Genomic DNA, 24,627 nt, shown 5'->3' on the forward strand with positions numbered 1-24,627 from the left:
CATCGAGAGATACATTTAACATAATCCAGACATCAGATGGGTTTTGAAGTAAAGATTGCAGAATGATTTGAGTAGCTTAGTTTGGGCAATCAGATTATGGTAGAAAGGGTGGGGGAAAGAGTCGAGAATAATAAAATTACTTCCCCAGTAATATTTTTATCTCGCAAACTAAGACATACTACTGAAATTTAACTATTTTAATAAATAGTGAAATTATGGAGTTGGATGATCATTAATATTAACTAACCCCATGTGAACTTGGAACGCAGGACAAAGCCTCACTTTCTAAGTAGATATTGCACCTTTAGTTTCATATCAATTTAAAATCGTGCTTAAATGGTAGGATACTTTTCCGTTTGGAGCAGTGTTTTTTATATATAATTTAAGACGGATAGTGCAATATATGGGCAACTTGTAGTGAAGTGACCCTAGTATGAGATCGATTCGTTTAATCGCAATCGTGATTACTAAATTCTACGCATAAATTCTCCCAGATTCCCAAAAAAATGGTGACCATAATATTGACAGCTGAAGGTTGTCCGAAATTTTTTGGGTGGGAGAACCCTTGGGCTTCCATTGCATTTGATTCTTGCGGTCGCAGGATTCCAATGATGAACCCATGTTTCATCACCGTAACAATTCGGGAGATGAAAGTTTTAAGATCTCTTCCATAAAGCTTTAAATTCTCCTCATAACACCGTACTCTGAATTGCTTCAGCTCAGGGGTCACAAATCTGGGAACCAACTTCCACTGACCTTGATCATCCTCAAATGTTCATGGAGGATGGTTATAACTGTTCTCTCTGTTATGTCACATTCCCTAGAAATTTTGGACACCTTTAAATGTCTATCATTCGGCACAAGGGTTTCTACAGCTTGGCACGTTTCTGGAGTGGTCGCTGTAGCAGGCCTTCCTGGACGTGGATCATCTTCGATGGACTCTACTTCACTTGAATAGTTTTGACTAGAATTTCACCTGGTACTCTGAAGGCGCACTGTTGCCATACACAGCCACCGTTCTTCCGTTCTTTCATGAATGCCCTTTGGCCCATTTCCTTCTTTGGTGAGAAACTTGACTGTGGGATCAATTAGTATGATTCAAGTTGATATGAAGGAATATGATAAATCGTGAATCATTGAAATATAACTGTGGGAAGTACCTTAGGTAGATAATTTACTGAAGGCCCCTCTTATAACTGATCTTAATTTACATTTTCTACACAAAGCTGTATGTTAAATGGAGATTACAGAAATTGCAAATGAAGTTGGAATTCCAACTTCATTTGCAATTTGGAATTGAAGCAAAACAAGTTGGAATTCCTCTAGAGATTGTATTGGCAGGTACTTCAAAAGCAAAAGAAACTCCATTTAAAAATCTAGCGCGTGTGCGTTGTTTAAAATAAAATGCAGCCGCCCACGTTACTGCAAGTTGGCTGTTTGCTTACTTTTTATGGAGAAAAAGAAGTAGACTCCTTGAGTCTGAACAATACCAAGCAAGTGTTGTTGTTCTGACTTGCATCTTCGAAATCTTTTAAGAAAATTAACCAAGGCACTCCCACATCTTTGTTATTAAATTACCCTTTTCTGGCCTCCTTTAAGAACATTTCTATGTATTAGCTGGCTAACTGGAGACGTATACGTGAACTCGATCAATAGAAGCAAGCATCTGATGCCAAACACGTTCGTATAAAACCAAATTAAATCAGCCAATACTACACACAATGAAACTAATCATTTGGTGTTCGTGTGCAACGATCGAACAGGTTTCTGCAGCGAACTTTATTTGAGTTTGAGACAGAGAATAAGGATTTTCAACTAATTAATATGCATGATTAAACAGAAACGAGTAAATGACTTATTTTTTATTTATTTTTTGAAGGCTGCTTCTTTCTCATTTTCTGTAATCTTCGTGATTGTGCGCGGTGGAATTCCCTTTCGGGCCATTAACAATTATGCTAAGTAATGCTGAAGGTCTACAAAATATTATTTTGGACATTGAATCATTTAGACATTAACAATTAGAAGCGAATGTTTTATTTATATTATATAATATAGTTAATGCAATGGTATTGCACAACTTTCAAATAAATAACCATTTTGTGATGTTAGTGGATTTAAAAGGTTAACCTGCCATTTATTTAAAATAAGACGAGGGCTAAAATAGCTGATTAACTAGTTGGAGATGCAATGTCATCTCGAAATGGTTAATCTATCAATTGCGCTACCCATTAGTTTCAAACGAATGTTTTTGAAAGCAGTGCAATAGCAGGGTAACTCCGTTTTGAAGGCAACGTTTGTTTTGCTGTTTGAGGCCACATTTGCTGTTCCCTACTTACACCACTCATGTTCACACTAATGAAGTCATAGTATTAGTAACCGAATATGTCGTTTTGACCATTTCGAGAGTTCTTTATGTAATGTGCAGAATATTGACCTGGAAAGACTCAAGTACATGACGATTTGAAGTTCTTGTGAATCGTCTATTTTGAGGACAAATTTCAGGGGACAGATAGTCAATTGCTGGGACTACCACCAGTTTTCGGAATGTCTACCCAGAAAGGGTAGGTGCATTTCATAAACCGTGGAAGTCTGGTAACCGTGTATAACACATTCATATATTGCATTGGTGATGGTATGGTCACACCATGTCCATCAAGAAGGTTACCTCTAATGAGAACGACGACTATTAAAAGATTGAACAATCAAATTGTTCTTCCTTTTCGGAGAAGGAGAAATAGGCCATTAAGGGAATATTTCCGACTGCAAAAGAAAATTGATGAATTAGACATGGCCAGAATGAAAGGATAGGTGCAGATTCGAAGGGAAGATAAGGATATATGACGGTCGCCAAAATGACAATACTGCGCGAATACTGTGGAAGAACAGCGCGACACCAATTATAATAAAAAAAACACCAGCGAAAACTAAGTCCGGCAACGGGCTGATGGTGGGTAGAACAGAGCAATATTAAGCTAATAATGATGCCATTGTGGCAACAGGAATGTAAATAAAGTACTCCATCCATCATCTGCATGCACGGCAGATACACTAAAATAAAACAGGCGCTTCCATGAGAGAAACACTGTAGCGGATTACTTAATTGTCATCTAATTGACCCCTCGGCGTGGCGTGCATGTCTTCAAACTCCAGCTAGGCAACGAACGCGCTACGCATGCAAATGAACGTCCAATCTTTTATTGCAACTGCCCTCTTCTATTGACGCTTACAATAAAGCGTGTACCGCTTTGAGGGTGTGCGTTTAGTCTGCCCGCTAACCGGATGGACGGACGACCTCGTTTCACAATGCGTTAACCCCAGTCACGTTTACAAGAATTTCCATTATGATTCCATTTTGCGCTGGAGAAAAGTCACCTCTTAGTATACTCTCGAACACAGTTATTGTGCACTCGATGTCAGGTGCGCTTTCCCAAAGTAATTGAATCAGTTACCCACATTCTCTTCGTAGCCGTTCTCTACCCCATGCTCATCTAACGTATACACCTTTGCTAGGCTTGGGTACTTCAATTTGAGATCTCAATCATCAAAGCCGTCTTCATAGACGAAAGTTGAACTTATAGTTCTTGCTACCCATCACCAAATCCCTCTGCTCAACTTGATTTCTTCTTGTGAATGCATCGGGATATACTGTTAATCCGAAAAACCCATCTCATGTCATTTGCCAATCATCTTCCTCCAAAATAGTAAGACAGCAGAACGTCAGCCACACCCAAACTACCCAGCTTAATCACAATACGGAAAGAAATAACACTGCTAAAAACTCATGTAGCAAAGAAATAAAAAGAATTCGCAGGACAGATTTTGAAGGTGCAGGAGGCTGATTGGAAAAGAAAAACAATAGCAATAAGCATCTACGAAATTGTGGGAAGTCCTTGGGACAATCGCTCGCACCCTTCAGGAAATAAGTGCTGAACGGTGTCTCTGCACTAATGACCGATGCATAGTCACAAAACGGGATGCAGCCACGCAAACAACACCCCTAGAGTCTGCCGAACTGCTTACACAACAGGAAAAGATGCACAATAAGAATCCCTTTAGGGTGGCTAAAGAAAATGAAAGCGCCCTTGAAACTCTTCTAATCAAATCAGATTACTGCAAGTTCCTGAAATCACTTGAGAATCGAGATCAGAAGAAGAAAAGCGACAAACGTCCACAGGAAGTAAACGAAGTCACCCGCGTAGTGAACCGCACTAATAAGTTGACTCTGTTTTACGAAAGAAATGATGATATTGTACCACATGACAGACATGACCAGGCTACTGAACCGAGAAACGCTGACCAGAGATGTGTATCGAGAAGCAAAAGCCCCACCCCATTTTCTCCCCCACTAGAAGGGAACCAACGAATTTCAACAACATTAACAAACAAGCGATTATCAAAGACTCACCCTAGTAAACAGACGCTCGCAGAGAAATATGACATCTCTGTCGCTTTGCCCAGAACCAAGATTTTTGTCTCCCGGTTTGGACCCTCAACAAGCCCCGATTCCATAAAGAGAATGTTTCTTGTAGAACACAATGTCCCCATCGAAGTAAAACAGCTTAAAACTAGGCAAACTGGCTACGCCTCATTTCTAGTGAGGTGTTCACCCTCTGCCTACGAAAAAGTTCTGGATCCCATACTTATCAGACCTTTCTCCGACGAAAAAAGGCCATCCCCCTCAGCAATCCCTGCTTATTCGTCCTCTACAATAGCAATCATCTATTCCAAAAAACCTCCATCCATGTTCCACAATCAGGGTCTTCTCGCAAAATGTGCGCAGTATTGTTAACAAATTGGCCCCTCTGCAATCTCTCCTCCTGCTCGACGAATATGATTTCATCTGTATCCAGGAAACTTGGCTTAACCATGGAAGACAACTCACCCACTTGGCCACTCCCCACCATTACAGAAATGTTTGCAACGGCAGGGACCACAGACGTGGAGGTGGCGTCTCCATCATTTACAAAGACATCCATCACCTTGTGTGTGTGCACAACTCAGCGACTCCCCTGCATTTGAAGCCATTTCTGCAATTTTTAAAGTTAAAGTGAGAACTCAAGTTGTAGCGGTATATTTACCTCCTGACCATAATCCCGACAAAAGGGATGAGTTAACTACCTGGATTATAACCCATCTCAAGCCTCACATGCTCAACTTTGTTTTAGGAGACTTCAACATGCCCTCCCCAAAACACGAAGCTGTTATGAAGGACGTCGTACGCTCCTCATCTCTAGACCTTAGACTAACCCATACGCAACCTACAAGACGACATCAAAACCTCGACCTCTTATTCCATAACCTTGACCATCTCACTCTCACAACGCCGATTTTTAAGTTTGCGTCAGATCACCTCCCAATTTCCTTTGATTAGTGAAAGCCTATACTCTCCCCGACAACTTGAAAATGACCATAAAGAATCCTAACTCAAGATCTTCTCATTAAAATATATGCAACCTCAAATCATCCTACAAAGACTAAAAGCTACAGACTGGACAAAAATTGCTGCTAGCCACCCTGATAAAACACTTACCAATTTAGCTAACTTGTTAAAAGACATCGCCTGTGAAGGGGCCTCCAAATCTGTACGCCTGTCTCCCAGAACCAAGAACTGGTTTACCAGCGACGCAAAACTCTCCTTCATCATCAAACAGAAACTATGCAGGAAGTGGCAAAGAACACGGGATCTAGCCGACTACCAACTCTATAAAAAAACATCGGGCACGCTTCCTACGCATTCGGAGGAAGGAACAGAACGATTGGATTGCACACAGAATGAAACCTGGGAAAAGCATCTTCACCAACAAGAACCAACAGTCCCCCATGACCACTGACATCTTCCACGCATGAGCTAACTCGCTCGCAACTAAGCCCCTATCTGCTCCAAACCCCTTTATTCGAGTTAATCCACCAGCTAACCAGACATCACTGGATAAAATTGCCATCACAAAGGAACGCCTTACTGAGGTCATCAACAGTCTTCCCAACAAGTCTACCACTGGCCCGGATGGATTCCCTATTTTCATGATTAAAATATGTAGTGTATATATCATTGAATATGTAGTGTATATATCATTGACCTCTTGCTTGATGCATTCAGTTCCGTCCTCGTAACAGGAGTGTACCCTGCTATCTGTAACACATCATGTTTCTCCCGTTCCAAAAAAGTCTAACCCAAAATCGCCTAATGACTACAGACCAATTTCCGTAGGATGCACTTTCCTCAAAATCTTGGAAAAAGCCATACTTCCTGCTCTCACCCATCACATGTTCAGCCACAAACCTCCATACCTATATAGTGTTCTACCTGAACATTCCACGATCACCAATCTCTTGGACACACTGTTCAGAATTGAAAGTACCTTAAGCAACAAAGAGCAACTGGATATTGTGTTCCTCGACATTAAGGCGGCCTTGGACAATCTGTCCACCCATGCATTATGTACCGTACTGTGCAACTACTTCAAAATCTCTGGTAACATCCTAGTTCTCCTTAGGAAACTCCTTCAGTCCAGGACCCTATGGATCAGAAATCAAAACCATTATCACCACATTCTCTGCTCCAGAGGGCTCCCACAAGGGGGCGTTGTCTCTGCCGCCCTCTTCGCCGCATCTTTAGAACCCTTCCTATCAAACCGTACTAATTTTACCACCTACGCAGATGATATTAAGTTCATCATCACAAAATGCCCCAAGTCTCTCCAGTCTATTACCGTGAGCTCCAACCGACAGCTACATGAACTGGAAAACTACCTTCATGCGATTGGACTCTCCATTAATAAAGAGAAAACTGCACAACTCTATATCACCAAGAAAAAAAATACCAACGATGTGAACATCATTATAGCGAACTCTCCAGTTAAAAAAGTCACCCAACATAAAGATTTGGGTATCATCTGGGACAAAGACCTCACCTTCTTGCCTCACTTTAATGCCACTCGAACGAAAACATATTCGGCTTTATGGGCAGTAAAACAAGAGATCTCCAACTTCCATAACCCGGACCTTATCATCAAATACATTCTTCGTTGCATTTTCCCAATTCCATTATATGCCTCGACTATATGGTCCTCAGCACCCTCATCATACCAAGCCAGGTTCCTCTCCTTGGAATTCTGGATCTTGAAATGGCTAAATAGGGTTGCCGGGTTAACACCTACAATCTCAAAATCTGTTCTGGTCACCAATCTTAATACGCTTCCTTGGAGGTCAATCATCATCTCTAGGAACCTTCTTACCCTCTCTCAGCTTCAATCCGGAAAACTAAGCTCACCCGATATATGGGATATCATCTCCAGACCGTCCGACAGGAGAAGATGCCAGTCCAACACCTCCCCATACAGATCGAAGCTGCGTAGTATGTCCTCCCTGGACAACATGTTTCCACATAACTCCTTCCAGATATTTAATAGATTAGCCATAGACGTTGAGAAACTTTGCAAGGACAGAACATACAGAGCTTCCATTCTTGTTCTTGCAGACATGTATTCCTTAGTCATGCTCTAGGAGGACTCTTTGTGATGCCGCACTATCCACGCTCCGATGTATCCGTATGCACTTTTATTTGTTGTAACTTTGTTTTTGTATTTGTTGAAATTTTACGTTTTTGTATCTTCACCAGTGGTTGTTTAAGGCCGTGTATTGTATCTGGCTTTGTATACAATGTATTTGTCTGTATTTTATGTTTTACCTCTGTATGTAGCTCATGTCCTCTAGCTGCATAGCTGTAAAGGGACATTTCGGAAAATAAATTGATATTAATAATAACATTCATCCCTTCCACGCCATTTAGAAGGTAGATTTTCTACTCGCTTAACCTATACTTCAACAAATGTGCAAATCCCTCAAAATTCATTATTATATTGATGTCTAATCTGTGTTTTTTTCGGCTGGGGGCCAAAACAGAAAATGCTGAAGATCGCGGACCTCAAGAAACAGTTCATTATCAATAATTATGCTTTATTCGAAATAGAATTTTAAATTTTCTAATCAACGTTTATATTTTGAATATTCGCAAATCAACATTTATTACATAAGACTAACAACATTCATCATTATATAATGTTAAATATCAAAGAAAAATCATAGAAAGCGTACAGCAAAAAAATGCTTAAATAAAACACTCTGTACAAATGCAAATATTTCATGCGAGTTTCAATGTTTCCTTACGCTTTATCTCGTCTATTTGAATTTTAAAGGGGATTCCTTCGGCTACCAAAGGCATCATATTGGCGTCATGTTTGAAGTAATTCAGTGAATCTATGCTAACGTGGTCCTGCTGGAAAAGGACAATATAAGAAATTGTAGCGCTGTACATGCTTTTGTAATAAAAGCGTCCCCTGTACCCCCCCACACGAAAATACAGCAGGGGATAGGACTACAGAGACACTTTATGCAGCATATATATATTCATGAGTGTTTTATTGCATAGATCCATTCAGTACACTTTTGACACCGACAGGATATTATTGGAAAACAGTTTTTTGCCCCCTCGATGCTATAAAGTTGTTCGCAACATAAATAATTCACAGTTGAAGCCACTCTTCAGCTGTGAATTCTTAATGCTGTGAAGCTACCCTTCCACGATTCTGATACAAGTCATTCTTATAAGATATCAACTTTTCCAATCAGATCATAGCGATACTCAGTCCACTCTTTGTATCTTATTTCATTTTTATTTACACGCATTACAGGCAATTCCCCAATCACATTGTAAAATAACTATTGAACTTCTGAAAAGAAGTAGTATGGCTGCGCAGGTGGCCTTAGGAGCTGATCCAAGCAGGTGACTAAAGTCAGAGTACCCCACTGTCTGGGAGGATTGTAAATCGGTTATTGGTGACAAAAAATAAAGACGGACTCCAAATAAACAGAAGCTGTAGCCAAGAGACCAAGCGTTGGTAGCAACATCAGGCAAGGAGAACGTTAGTTCTTTCCAAAATTTTTCGACACCAATTCCACAGACATTGTTCCAGATCGACTAAATCGTCCAGGGTTTGAATAAAACCCAACGTTCTTTCCGTCGGAACGATTCGAACCCGGTTCTTTCCCGCATGGTGTTAGAGGGCAACGATTTGGGCTCTAATCGAGTGACAAGTGACATGTTCTCTGTACTGTCAGTTAGGGCCTATGACAAGACGTTAACAGATGCTAACATGCCCGATAGACAAAAATGCCTCAAAAATCAAATTAAAAAGACAACTCTATGTATAATAGTCTTTAGTATAATACGTTCAGTGACCGTATTATATTAAAGCTGTTATTGAAGAAGCGCTTCTTCAGTAACAGCCTTTCCTGTCATATCTCAGTACAATGGAGCACCTGTGGGATGAGGTGAAACGAACTGTTCTGAGTACGGATCCGGAATGATCCAATTTGTATCGACTGTGGGAAGCAGCATAAGTCAACGAAGACCAACATCATTAACACAACTTCAGCACCTCATGAAGACCATGGCAGGACGAATCCAGGCTGCTCTTTTAAGGCAGAGAGTGGGACCTGCTTGCTATTAGATTATGTACCTAATGAAGTGGTCATTCAGTATATAAACACGTCAGAGGAGTTCACAAGTTGGAATACAAGAAATAGCACCGTATTTAGCAGTCAAGAGTACTGAACCACGGTTATTGAAAGCACCTTTGTTTCTGCTTGAACATGGCTAATTTTTTGATTTATTATATGCATAATACATATTGGAAATAATATTTATAAAAATATCAAAATTATGTAGAAAAAAGTTTTATTTCCCTACATATTGGTGAAGGTCTCCAATATAGTCCAGATAAAGATCCGGTAAATGTTTTATTCTTGAACCGACATCGTCCTCGAGTCTGTCTTTATACTAATGATGTCAGTTCGAAAAGAAATTCGAAGAAATACATCCATTTATAATAACTCAATGTTGACCCTCAGACATCTGCTTATCCATATCAGTATTGGAGTGCAGTCTATGGCTGTAAAGTTGCGAAAAGAACCTTCGTGCGTGACTAAGTCAAGTGCACCTATTAAGTCTGTAAAGTGCATCTGATTTACTTCCTTTTTTATTTGCTCGAGGCAAAGCTTACCACTATAATAGCAACGAAAGCTTTCTAATAAACAGAAACCAATCTGAAATAATCCTTGTTTTGACGACTTGGCTGGTAAATAATCTTACGTGCTTACAGCAAGAGAAAAAAACTGAACCATTTCTTCGGTGGTTATGAATGTTATTGCAATCTCAACTCAACGTAAACAATTATTCTCAAAGGCAGTGAGTACTACGCCCAAGTTTCGAAATCGGAGTTGCTTTGCTTCATAATTCTGCAGCCATTGAGCACACTTAAAAATAATTGATAAAATAGATCGCTTGTTAGAAACAGATTTTTAATCGACTAAAGAAGAAATAGAGCTTTTGTATTCACATACATTTAGTGAAATAAAGGATTCTAGAGCTTCTGCTTTCTATCATAACAGGAAACATGAATTTTAGTAATGGAAGTTACGCCTTTGCAACACGTCTTCAATCTTATAAATTGACACAGGACACTCTCTCTATTTTACAGCTTCAGATCCCTGTTGCCTTCTGGAAAAAAAACTACTTACGTCAATGGATATGACAAATATCACAACAAGTAATTGGAGTACTGTCTGTTTACACACTGAAAGGTGACACGTGTTTCATCATTTTCTCTGTAATGCGGTTCTGTGTTTCAGAGCAGTCACGATAGGTAAAACCTAACACTCGGAAAGACAAGGCCAATATCTCTTTGCCACTGTAGATTAGTCGCTTCTTATATTAATTGGACTTAATTTCCAGGTGCTAGAATAATCATCACCTTACTTTTGCTATTTCTCTGCTTGTTAGCGTGGACTATGAGGACCATAGAAAACAAGCTCAGAATTTTATCTATAATGAGAAAAATACCATGAAATAGAGAGGAAAACAACAATAGAACAGAGGAAGGGAATTTGCAGAACAGATACAAAGGATTAAATAAAGTTAACAGTATTTGAGATACGCCAAAATATCATACGCTATTCTTTCAAAAATATTCGAACACTAATAACGTTGAATAAAATGGATATTAATTTCTTTAACAAAAAAAATAATTGGAATTGTCATCGTAGCAGTAGAAGACCCTGCTGGCTTCATCTTGAAACTCTTTTCCATCTTGTCTCAAAGGTATTCCATGATGTTCAAATCGGGACTTCAAAACGGCCAAGCCAACTGTAAAACTTCGTTCTTCTCAAACCAGGTGCGAACAGGTTAGTTTTATGGCAAGAAACGAGCTACTGTATTTGGAATTTAAAGGCTCCATTCCACTAAATTCGCAGAGTGCAGGTACCGTAGGGTGTTTCATACACATTCATTGCTCGCCAGTCAAGTTTCTCCATTTCAAGAATGCATATTTTAAGCTTAAATTAAGTACAGAGATAGTGTGCACAGGAAAATGATCAAGTCTGTATATCAGTTCAGCAATACTGGCTTACGAAAATTCATGGCTCCATCAATTTGAAATATGGAATCCATGAACAATGATGCAAAGGGCCAAACGTCGCGGAAGGAAATTAAAAATAGTGAATGTCATTCTAAAGTTGAACCATAATTGTATTATGAGCTGTAAAACAGTGGTAGGGAATGGAGAGACAAAGTTAGTGAAGGCTATGGAAGCATGATCTCATCAGGTAGACGATTTTGTCCCTCGTGGTAAATTGGTCATCCTCCCCATACCGGGTGAAAAGACCAGAGTTCGATTTCCATCGATGACGTACGGAATTTTTATGGACCTTTTTCACAACTTGGTTGAGTTCGTCGGTCTCAGGCGAGGGTAGCATGGTTTTTCTCCCGGAAACTCTGGTTTTTCGTCCAGCAAACAGAAAACAGACCACAGAACACACGCAATTTGCAGACAGTATACACGGAGTAGTATGGCCCGCCCTAATTGCTGATGCTCCTAAAATTGTATAACAACACAACAACAGCAGACACTTTTGAAATATGAGAGCCGTATTGGTCGTGATTTTTCTGCTGGAAAATAGTATTCGAGATTGAGTGTAGACGGTACTGGTCCTAGAATGGTTTGAACATAATGCCTTACCATCAATGGTCTATCAATAACGACCAGAAGTGAACAGCTATTGTTATTTATAACTCCAAACTGTACATGTTTTACAAATGGAAAGCTGTACATACCAGCGTCTTCTGCATTTTAAAGTTATTGTGCTCTCTTGAAGTCATTCGTTCACCGTTTTGATGGTCTGCTGATTACATATGGTTTGCAGGTTTTCAGATTCCTAATTTGAGGCGTTAATAGACACATATTAGACGTTCTACTGCATTGATCAGTTTGACATGCTAATCGTTTACGTCCACGTATGTCACGGTTATGCATGCAGACTTTTAGTTCAATCGATCCATTATTTGTGGGTGAGCAGTTTTCCCTAACGAGCAATGTACTTCTTTCTCTGGGCTCTGTAATATACAACCGCTGGATTCTATTTCTTTTACATATTAGCATGAAAGATAAATACACTAATGAAAGTGTACAGAGTTGTGTAATTAGATAGTAATCATGCTCCACCGATCATACTAATCAGATATGAAGGAAAATTTCTGAAATATATATTCATCAGGGAGTACTTCTAATAGATGGCATCTTCTACCTTTTCAAAACAGCCCAAAATAGAGATACTGTATAGAAATGTTTTACTCGTTGAAGTTGAACCTTATTAAGGTCTTTCTGCTGTAATAACCAACCGTCGGATATTGTTTTTTATGTATTTATTATTAAAAAAATGTTTATTAAAGAACCTTTCTCTCTCTTATTTTTGAAATGTATTTTAGAAAGGTTTTTTATTTATTATTTTTTAACTCATCAAGATGGTTTTCCATTAGCATTTTATAATCTTCGGGGATATTTAGTGATCAACTAGCAACGAGAGAAAATGTAAATATACTTTTGATTCATTTCGGCACAGACTAAAAGAAAAAAAAACATCAATGGTTGAAAAAGATAGATAGGTAGAAGATATAAGTACGCCTCTTTAAGAGGACGCATTACATATTTCTATAATGAGAAAGAAAAAAGAGAAACATGCCTTCTATTTCAATATCTTTGAGAATGATGTAATTGTGAGAAGCGAGACTTTTGTTGTGCAGAAAGTATGAAAGAGAAGAGCAAAGTAAAATAAACGCGAGTCATTATTATGCTGGTTACGATCGCATGTTCTTCGTCTTTCTTTCTTTTGTTTCTTAACTTGCAGATGAATCGAAGAGATCATAAACACGACAAGTTCACGTAAGTGTTTCTCCGCTCTGTTTTACTGTTAATAAAACAAATGAAGTCTGGATGCTGTGCTTTGCTTCATTTCGGATGCAAATTGCTGGAGCGCATGCAAGACACCAGAGGCGTAAACGTGATCCATGCAATCATCTTGACCTGTCAGACTTTCGCGCTCAAAGGAAAAGTAAGAAAAAAAAAAGTAAGAGACAAAAAAATTAACCTGCATTGACAAAGAATTGTGGCGCCATCTATAGAAAAGCAATACCTGCATCATAAGTCTTTGGAATCCAATTTACCATTCACTTTAACATTCAGCTCAGAACAATGAAGAAGGATGCTGATGGGATCTGTCCAAGGATGGTCTTGATGGTGGATATTGATCACATCATTTTGGCCTTCAAATGTCGCCCATTTTTAAACGAATCAATACGAACTTTGGATGGTTTGTCATTCAGTTTAATATTTCAATAAGAATTACATTAAGATGCACGTGGTTGACAAAATACAAAAGCTGCAGAAAGTCAAGTAGATCGGCTCTCTATCCTTGGTCAATTTTTTGTTCTTTTGGAATCTTTAATGTTATAATTCCTGAATGGTACAATGCTTCCATTATATTGTTATATAAAATATCCTAAAAACTCGTGGGATACTTGGATAATGTATGTGTACTCTTCGGACATTACTGTGACCAAATATATGAAAAGGAATATCTTTTCCAGTTTATTATCAATTCGGTGGATTGAAGGATGATATTTAAAACTTAAATTTGTCGAGATGTAAGTTTTAAATAAGTTGTGTTTGCGTGCAAAATTCTCTAGGGGAGGCGTGATAATTGATGCAGAGAAAAGGGTAGAAATTCATTCTCGATTAAAACCAGACACTGTCTGCGAAGTCCTTGATAATTAACATGTTACTGAAAGTGCGAAACATTCCGCTGTTGACGTCATGGATGTAACGAATGAGGAAGAGCAGAGATGTTCATGGAGATTGGGAAAGTGAGGCCTTACTGCCCCTATTTACAAATATTCCTGATGTTTATATGGTGGTTAGTGTTGACCTGGTTTTTGGTGTATGAGAAGTAAAGATTAAATTTATTTCTTTTAAGAGAAGATTGCTGAGCACTTCTGTTTCCTCTTGTCATTTAGAATTCTTAAATTGTAACCACCCTTAATTGTAAAATTATACATTTAACCAGGCACTTGTGGTTTATATTAAGCTCATAATTGAAGTCATGGGTCAATTACAAGGTTTGTTTACTCATTATGGGGTTAACGCAACATTATCGTGTAAGTTAATGAGGTATTAACTGGCCTGTGAAGTTAATTATTTGAGTCATTGATTCATTTCGTGGTTGACAGAATAGAAAGATATTGCTTTACATGGAAATTCATTCGTCTAATGGATACTTAGAGTATATTTTAATGTTTTTTGTCGCTAATATGTTATGGAGGATATTATCATAAATCTCTGTGCTTAGGTGAAATAAAGATTTATTTATTCAAATTATTTTCCACTGGAGAAAACAGTTTCGCAGGCACGCGCAATTTCTAAGATTGTTATAAGTAGACACCACGTTCAAAAAAATATAGGGAAAAAAGCTAAAAGACACGAAATGGTCAGACATCAAGAGGAGAGAGAGAGAGAGAGAGAGAGAGAGAGAGAGCACAGTCGATTGTAACACCAATGCGCCCCTCAGTCTGTTACTCCAATAATATAACATACGGATAACTGTTAATGTTTCCTGTTATAAGCTATCAAGTTAAGGTGACAAAATGATTGTACTAGAATCCCCTTAGTCGAAGGGACAAGTGTCACATTTATGTGAAACCTTTATCGTGTGACACATACGTACAAACAGTTATTTCCAGTTTTCAATCGATCAGTTGTTATAGCTACAAGTGGACACAACAACTGGGTATATGTTTGTACCTGTCTGGATATAATTTTCCCTCATAGTCAGACTGGGAGCATGCGTAGTTCACTGGTCGAAGTTTATGCCGTAACAGGAAGAGGCTGGGTGCAGGAAAAGGCGTTCTTCGATCCAAAGACTGCTTCGCTAGTGGACATAGAACAAGACAAACATGCACAAACTCAGTTATGGCGTGCCATTGACGGAATACAGAGGTAGTAACCAGTACGAAGATGATTCGCTTGCACGCAAAGGAACAACACAACAACGACACCACATTGTTCCTATTGCACCCATGTCGATAAATTTAGAGCGGTTACCATGACATTAGGAAACATCTCTAGATGCAAATCTTCTCTCTGGATATGTTGTTTAGCATTTGTAATGCACTTAGGAAACTCCAGATACTACCTGGAGAACTGTCTTTGCTGAATTTGGATATAAGCAAATTATTTAGACTAATTACTGAATATACGCGTGTCATTTTACACCTTAATATCATGTATTAGAAACGTCGACTTCAGAAACCACCTTCGGCTGATTTACTCGATAATGTTTCAAGTGTCATCATGACAAATTCCAGGTGGTATCAGTACGAAGGGTATTAATTTGTATCGTGTGAAAGACGACATTATTTTAGCGTCTAATGGTCGATCGTGCTCTAGTACTTAACGTACATTTACGGAGCTCAAGAAGCAACTGACCAACTACGCTATTTAAAACTGGAAAACAAGATGGCGGCATACTCAGTTTGGTAATTCGAATAGAAGACTTTAGTTTTTAACTTTCTATAGACGGACTGATAGAAATTAAATTCAGCAGACAACACAGGGTGAGTGGTTAAGGCGCCAGAACCTGCCAAACCAGAATTCAAATACCTTCCCAGAGACTTAACACAGTTGACACTGATTTGGAGTAAAAATCCATCCAGTAGTTCAACAAACCATATCAGATTATTGTTACAATCTGGAATTTAGTACGTTCCTTACTAACTGGAGGAGTTTCAAGTTAAATTTGGCAATTTTGGATTAAAATATTGTTATTTGTACTTTGATCTGGTATTAGAATGGCTAAATGATAAAAAGAATCCATTGAAACTTCTTTGTATACAGCTATAAAATGCTTTAATTTCTTGGTGCCGAATGAAACACGTTCTATCAATTTAGATTAGTGGGTGGATATAATTAATTCATTAACAATCTTTCTTAAGAGTGCTGTGAGTATTTTAAAGGACAAATTTCAAATGAGTGGAGTAGACTCGATTCTTTTTTTAGGCAATTTTCAACTAGTAAATTGAAGTTTCTGGAGAGGAGAGTAAGATCTAAGAGAATGGAGAATTTGATTAGTTTGGCATCCGAAGTATTTAAACACGAAGGAAAACTTCAGAAACCAATTTAAATGTTCAGTACATTACAACACAATATAGGACAAATTTATTCATTTCCAAAAATAAAATTATACATTTTTTTTCTCATCCTTAACAAAATGAACAATTTTGTGCACTAAATTAATATAAATTACAAAATGTACAGATTACTGAACACTTCATTAAATTTATATCCTGTATAATGTAAATTTAGAGGCGGTTTTTATGGTGTATATTTTAAAATATATTATTTTATGAAAATAATTCTATAGTAAATTTTATTAACTTAAATTTATTTCTTCATGATATTTTATTGTAGATGGCATTTCAATAATTTCTTCTTTTGAGTTTTCTGTGTTTTTCCCCTTAAGTCAGATCGGTAATCTGAAAAAAAAAATTCAAATTGTGGGGAATGAACTGACGAAAATAATCAAAAGTTTGAAAAATTAAAACAAATGTTTATTAATTAAACCGGAAACAAAACAAAAAAACTAAGTTTTGAGTTGAGGGTCTTATAGTGTACATCATTTATAAAAGAATGGTAGGTTAGGGTAATTACCAGTTGCGTGGAGTAGAATACTGAGCTTAAATTTCCGTGTTGTACTGGCATTAAAAACTCTAAAGCTTATTCAAAATCTGAAGAGCTCTTTCACTGTTTTCTTCGAAGTTTCAGGTGACACGACACTTGTCTCACGCTCGACAGGATGATGGAATGTGGTAATGACGATGAAAATCCTGACCCCATGCATAATTTATAACCTGGTAAATTTGCAGTCGTGCGAATCTTGTAAAGGGAGTAGGAATTTGGTTTTGTTTACAGTTTCTTCATAATAGCAGGAACTATAAACACTACTTAGGGAGTGATCATCCCTTTGTGTAAAGCAATGGGCAGGCTGCATTTTGAATACTGCATACATGTCTGGAATCCTAATTTTAGGAAGGATGTGGATCTGCTGGATGGATGCAGAGAAGGGCAATGAGATCGGTGAAGGGAACGAAAGGGGTGGTCTTACCAAGAAAGGCTTCATTTCTACAAATTGCAGCTTCTGTTGTCCAGGCAGACGGGAGGAAATCTGCGTGAGATGTTTAAGGCTTTGAATGGATTGAGTAAGCTCAATGCTAATGGAATCCTTTTTTTGCTCAGATGATGGGGCGTAAATTCAACTTGAAGGACAGCTGCACGTCGGATGTGTGTAAATTTTCCTTCAGACAGAGGGTGTTTAATTGGTGGAGCAAACTTCCATCTAGTGTGGTGGAAGTGGGTAATTTGAATAAGTTAAAGGATCTAGATGAACCATTAGAGGGGATGGACTGGTGAAATGGAAAGTGTTTTTTGCTGATGCTGTATAAGCTTGCTTTCTTGCATCGTTTGCCATTACTACTAACAATAATTTTAAAGTTTCTTCAATGATCATAAATGAGAATAAAAATGCTTCATACAGTATTTCGGGTTTTTAGTTTGGTATTTTTGTCAAACTAAGATGGCTATGCTAGTAATAGTTGACTTTAGGTAACAAAAAAAAAGTTAGGATTATTTGTGAACAGTCTTATTCACCGATGTGTATTATGTTTGTTAGTTGAGTGTGTTCTCTGGTCGGTTTGCTTGATTTTTCTGTACGAAAAATCAGTTTTTCCAGAAGGAAAACACCTTGATATCCTTGCCTAGGATTAACTAACTCAGCCACAGATGAAAGAAACCCATAAAGTTACTCCCATCATTGATGGGATTCGAACCTGAGCCTTTCCGTTGGGAGAGGACGATGATTATAATCACTGTGCTGCTCGCGAACAGAATAATAGGAAAAATCACGTGTTATTTGCACTAACATTTAATAACAGAAAATTTTAAATTTTTGCGTGTTTTCATTCGAAATATTTAACAACCATTATTTTTCTATAATATTGTAATATAAAAGTAATATGCATTAATCCCAATTCTGATTTTAAATTATATAGAATAAAAATATTTTCATATGTTGAAATCCCTGCCAAAACCTGTGGAACGTCTTCATATTTTTAGCTCGCTTGCAGAAGGTTGGCCAAAATTAAGTATAATATTGTATAATTAGAATAAAAGTACAATGTATTACGAAATTGCAGTATAAGAACATTTATATTTGTTCAGAATAAACATAATTCCCTGAAGATAATTTCTTTTAAGCATTAGCTTTTAAGTTTTATGGGTCGTTGTAGGTATAAAATTTCCAGTTCTTTCAGCCTGGATACTTATTTTGATTGTAAAGAATGGAGCTCAATTTGAGGAAGAAAGTGAAAACACACCCTGGATTATTACGCATGACAATAGTGAAAGCACCAGAAAATTTTGCGGTGAATTCAGCCAGTGCTTGATTACAAAATAGTTGAAGCATGGAGATTGGAAACAGAAGTTTTGAGAATAAGAGAAGACCCTGGAGACTCTGAATAAGAAGAAACCGTAGCATAAGCGGGCTGCTCGAATAACCCTACAAAGTCCTTAAGGCAAACTGAACACGAGATCGGGATTTAAAAATCCATTGTCTTACAAAGAATAAGATATTACAACAAATGCTTTCTTATGTATGCACTGAACGAAGGTACCTAGGTGGGAGACTCTTCAGTCATTTGGTACCAACGAATAAGATACCTACGAATCACGATTATTAGTTCTTATCAAAACCAAATTTACTGCTTAATGAAGTTAATAAACGGGTCTAAATATAAATTAGAATATCTGAAAAATAAAGTGGGTTGCATACACAGAATTGTTAGCTGTTCATTTATTTGAATCTAAAGTCTAGGAGTCAGTTCTAAAACCTTCTTCCAAAATAGATTAATGTTACTAAAAATCATTGAAGATTTCTTAAACGAAACACTTCTTTATAGCAAACGAATTTCTTCTTCTTAGAAGAATGGTTACTCTTCAAGGATTCTATGAAGCCCACTGAATCTTGTATAGTTCCAAAACAAATGCTGAATTCTGTTTGAATAATACTAGAGAAAAAAAATTGGTTATGAATAAGTTGGTGCGTAGCAGTGACTGCGCTACGCCAGGACCATAATTAATCCTTTAAATACTGCTAAAATACTATGAAATATTTTAAAGGTGCTGCAATAAAGTACTTAAAAAATATCAAACATTCAAATAAACTTCGCCAAAATAAAGTAACGTAATTGTCTGCGGAAAACTTTAAGCATCCTTTTCATAATATTTAATAAACATGAACGTACCCAGCAGGATGACTAATACAGTCAGAAATTTCAACAGAAAAAAACCTTGTTAATCTTTGTGCATTCTTTTTGAAGAAACCAAAGAGATCTTAAGACACAAATTTTACAATATTCTTTGAATAAATTGAAATCCCCGAACATACATTCGCCAAGTTAATGTATGATGGAGGATTCTGGCTCTTCAGAATTGTAAGATCCATTTATAAAACTATATTGCTAATCTGCTGTATGTGCTACGATATATTTTCCAAAATATTTTATTACTGTTGGTAACAGGTACCACAGATTAGCCTGCACACATTACAATATTTATTTAAGGGACGATAATTAGCCAGAGCTATCCAACTTGTTCCCCCAAATGACCACATGCGCCTAAAATTGTATATAATATAAGAAATCAATTGGATTTGGTTTGGTAGCCAAGCATTCAACCAAACTGAACAAGTCTGTTATAACAGCCGTCTTGAGATACTAAAAATTTTCCTTTAAAAGAAAGGATGAAACATGTATTAACTTTATTTATGATTTTAATACTGTGGTTCGTTGGTAATTGCTTAACGTATTTTGGCTCCTTGTGGTCAGAAGTTGGCTATCCCTGATCTTAACTATTCATCAAATCATAGAGTAACATTTCTTTGACGTATTTCTAAGAGAACAGTAATTAAATAAGATTTCTGTAGAAAAAAGTATTGTGAAAGCAGAGCCATTTGTCATGTAAGCTTGACCATCTTATCGAGACCAAGAATAGGAAGGTACTTACCTTCCCTTTTGACATTGGCCGCATTTCTGTGAAACACGTGAGCGAAGTCGACCAGATAAGCACCTCGCGCTAGCCCAACGAGAACCAAGACAACAACGTTGACGTGGGACGCCCTGAACATCGTGGAGCGACAGGTGTGTGTGCGTTTGTAATCCTCCTCGCTGTCGGTAGTGTTCGGAAAGGCTAGCGGACTGCCCTCGCTTTTGAGAATATCGGCTGCCGGAGACGCTGGAGAGGTGGGGCTGTGTTGTCACAACCAGGTTTACAGGGACCGCTGCAGGCACGCACACGTCCTTAAATCTTCGGCCTTTCAAAGAGAACACCTGAAATATTGATAGCACGCGCAAACGCAAAGCCTACGTCATTCATGCACAGCCAATGAGAAAGCCTACTCAGAAAGCTTAGGGGGAATGCAAATGAACCATACAAGAAGACCGAACAGCGGGCATTCGTGGTGCTTTGGAAGGATTATCCGAAGACACCTGCAACTTGATGTTACCTCTCTTTTATACTTTATTTCTCTATATTCTCTAGCTTTCATATTCCTTCATTTTGTTCTCTCTGACTATAATAGAAATTCTCTGCCTTCCCTTTTCCAACTGGACATCAATGGTGATAAAACCAGACCTTTGCTATCGTTTCTACTTCACGGATGTCGTCCCATTAATGTTAATGATGACACTGACAATCATTCGACCTAGTTGTTATAACAGTTGCATGCCAGATTAACTGTGTCGGTTTGAGAGTTTACAAGATCCCTACTCTGATTACGAAGCAGGCACCTTTATATACTTTAGGAAGAGATTATAAAATGAACAGACATCCAAGAGAGCTCTCTATGGGCACACTGACTGATCCATGTCGGCTGAATGTTGCGAGTAAAATTCCAAATGGATAGAAATCGGAGAATTAGATATACAACTGCGAATTTATTCAATAGCTACCTCTGTGATACTCGCAAACTGCATATCACTACACGCTGCTGCACTGAGAATGAAATATTCAAATGATTTTTTTAAGCTTCTATAGTATTTGTTGGTTTACATCCACGTTCCTTTGCAATATACATTACATCATCTCTATACAGTCTGTTAAGAACACAGGGGCATTGAAGATACTTTTCTAGATACAAGACTAGAGATGGAGCGCGGATGAAACACTTAAAAATATCTTTTAGTTTACTTTAAAGTAATATTCCTAACTTAATCAAGGCATTTGAAAACGAGATTATTAGCAAGTTAAGCAGCAAACCATTGCGTTCTGATCTTATTTATCGCGCCTTAGAAAGTATTAGATATCTTGCACAGGCGGTATTTCATTACTTTCTGTCTAGAAGCTGATTCGATTGAATCTGTCGTATGTCGCAATAAAACTTTGTAAGAGCTGAAGCCTCTGAGAAATTCAGCGTAGTTTTCACTTCATTTTCATATATATATATATATATATATATATATTCTATTTTCTGAAATTCCCCAGGTTGCCAGCAAATATACAGTCTAGTTCTCGAGAAAATTCTTCTCTTCTAACCTTTCGTGATAATTTACATATGTCATGTAGTCCTAAATAGATGGTACTGTCAGCGTGTAATAATCACTAAGTATAATTAGATTATTTCGGAGAGATAAGTCTAAGACTACGAAGGATGCTCTAAATGTATCTTCGACAGTGCACCTCAAACAATTCGCAACATGGAATTCTGTTTGACTTTAAATTACTGCTATTCTGGGTATTTTTTTATTTTCATCAAAAACACAGAATAAATAAAAGCAAGAGGCTTCTGAATGTAATGTTTCTGAAATGCGTGTATTCTGTTCCTTGTTTACTGTTTTCAGTATATAAAACCAGAATTACTGAGGTTAATCATATCGTATCAAAGCATTTCCTCATCTTCGAAATCCGTGGATAATTGAGGTTGATAGGCTGGGAATTCAAAGGTCAGCTGGAGAGTTACCTACGAGGGCTTTTCAATATAGAATGATCATAATTTTTCACGAACAACCGTACTGCTTGCTATTTCTAGCTGAACAACCGTACTGCTTGCTATTTCTAGCAGAATTTAAGACCAAACTTAGCTGTATGAGACAGCAATTGCGTAGTTGATTCGTACACACGTTGTGAGGCTATGGGATGAATCTACGTTTCCATATAGCACAGCTCGCAGGTGGTTTAGAATGTTTAGGAGGACGTGATTCAATCACAAAAATCGACAGTCCTTGGAGTCCCAACTACCGCTGTTACCATAGAAACAATTAACACTCTGGCCGGCGTATTTTCATCCTGCTCTTGTACGCTCCACTATTCCAGGATATTTAAAAAGTTAAATATGTCTCTTAAAATGTGCTTGCCTCAAAATCGAGTTTTTAAAAATGGTCCAACCTTTTTTCTATATGAATATATATATTAATACTTTGAATATAGTAATTATGATTTCTATTAAGAATAACCGATGAGGTTTTATTCTTTTGAAAGTCCCATCAGTAGGACAGACCGAGCCCTTATCCTTTCAAACAGAGCGCACACAAAAGAAAACAAGAGATAAAACACCAGTACACTTAAAATCCATTAAAGAAGATGGAGAGCGACACAGAAATGTAAGAATGTAGTTAAACCCTTTTTCGTGTCCAATTTCTTAGCCTGGAAGCAACTATACCAGACAGCTGTAACGCTAAACGAATGTTACTCGATCTTGATTCTCAACTACCATGTAGAAAAACTAAAACAGAAAATATTTTTCGTGTCTTTGTTACGTTGTAACTTTCTTTAGCAAGTATTGTTGAATATACAGTGACCCAAAAAAAATTAGGAACATCATGAAAAATGTTAGAGGTTGAAGAAAAATAACCGAAATCAATTAAAGATAAGAAACCATTGCCTAACGGTTCTGATAAATCTGTCTCGTGCCTAGGAAAATGTTTGCTCAGCCATATCACATGACATCTGTCGATTATCAAAGCAGCCTGTGTACTCACGAAAGTGGATTTTGTAATTAGGGAGATTAAAAGCAATTTTCTGTAATCAAAATTACTACGACATAGCAATCAGTCCATTAGTAAAAGAAAATGTTAAAATCATAAGCACTCTATCCACCCTTCTCTCAATGTGTCCTTTAACTGTCAAGATAACGGGTATCGATTATTTATTTATACTTGATACCCGGATGTATAGACGAGTGAATTTAGTATAGGTTTGCTAAGGAGGGACTGTAATGTACTGAGTAAATGTTTGCTTAGTGCATCGAAGGATTTCTAGTCTCTCTAGACCAAAAGTAAATGGAAGGGGGTTAAGAGCGAGGTCATGGCAAGAAGCCTTATTTCGAAAGGATGCACCTGCTGGTTTCAGTGCAGCCCGTTGGATACCACTAAGGCACCACAATTACCGGCTCTTCCAAATATCATTGCTACTCCCTCTGGCTGTTTCATGATTATTCCAAATGCTATTCTATTAGTGAAAATGAAAATAAGGTTAACAAACATGGTAGTGACTTTAATTTAAAAAAAGTTAAGTTTTAATTGTAAAACTCTTTAAACGGATTAAATAGAAACAACATTCTGCATTTATATTTAATCCATAATAAAAAAAAAACATTAAAAAACTACTTTGACAGTTATTGATTATGAAGAATCCGAATCATTTGATAAAAGATAGTTAGAAAATATATGAACTACACTTAAAAGCACGTTATGTTCAGTCTGTAGCTATCTAAGAAACTATTTGTTCAATCGAACATGGGTTCCTTAGATTTAACGACGAACAGCAAGTAACGTACCATGAATGAGTTCTTAATAGTGTTTGTTCTGGTCACCTTGGAAACCAATCTTTAATGGATTGGAAATGGACGTGTCATGGAGATCAACATAGCAAAGCAAAAGCCATTGGGAAAGTAGTTGATCACAATGAAGGATGAAATATGATCACTTGGTATATTCGTAGTGTTGACAGAGAAAACAGTTGCCTAACGACAGATAGTTGTAAACCATTTCACAACCTGTCCCTCCCACCCCCAAGAGCTTGAGAAGAAAGTTTGGATCTGAACCTGAACGTGGTGCAATTTGTAATCTATTATTAATCGCGATGAATCGGCTAATTTTGTTTGAATGAACACAATTGCATCGCATATTTTATCGAG

At 37.5% G+C, this 24,627-nt stretch overlaps 1 protein-coding gene across 1 annotated transcript in view; it reads right to left on the bottom strand.

The window, feature by feature from the left end:
• Nucleotides 1-20,810, bottom strand: part of LOC150077078 (IDLSRF-like peptide) — an 83,287-nt gene extending 62,477 nt beyond the window's left edge. Inside the window, exon 1 of the mRNA XM_090386944.1 lies at nt 20,502-20,810. Within this exon, the coding sequence (XP_090243070.1) occupies nt 20,502-20,622 (121 nt within the window). The 5' untranslated portion in view covers nt 20,623-20,810. The remainder of the gene's footprint in view (nt 1-20,501) is intronic.
• Between the last annotated feature and the right edge of the window lie 3,817 nt (nt 20,811-24,627).

Source organism: Mastigoproctus giganteus, chromosome 12, assembly GCF_048544385.1.
Source record: "Mastigoproctus giganteus isolate SK-2022 chromosome 12, ASM4854438v1, whole genome shotgun sequence".
Taxonomy (NCBI): domain Eukaryota; kingdom Metazoa; phylum Arthropoda; class Arachnida; order Uropygi; family Thelyphonidae; genus Mastigoproctus; species Mastigoproctus giganteus.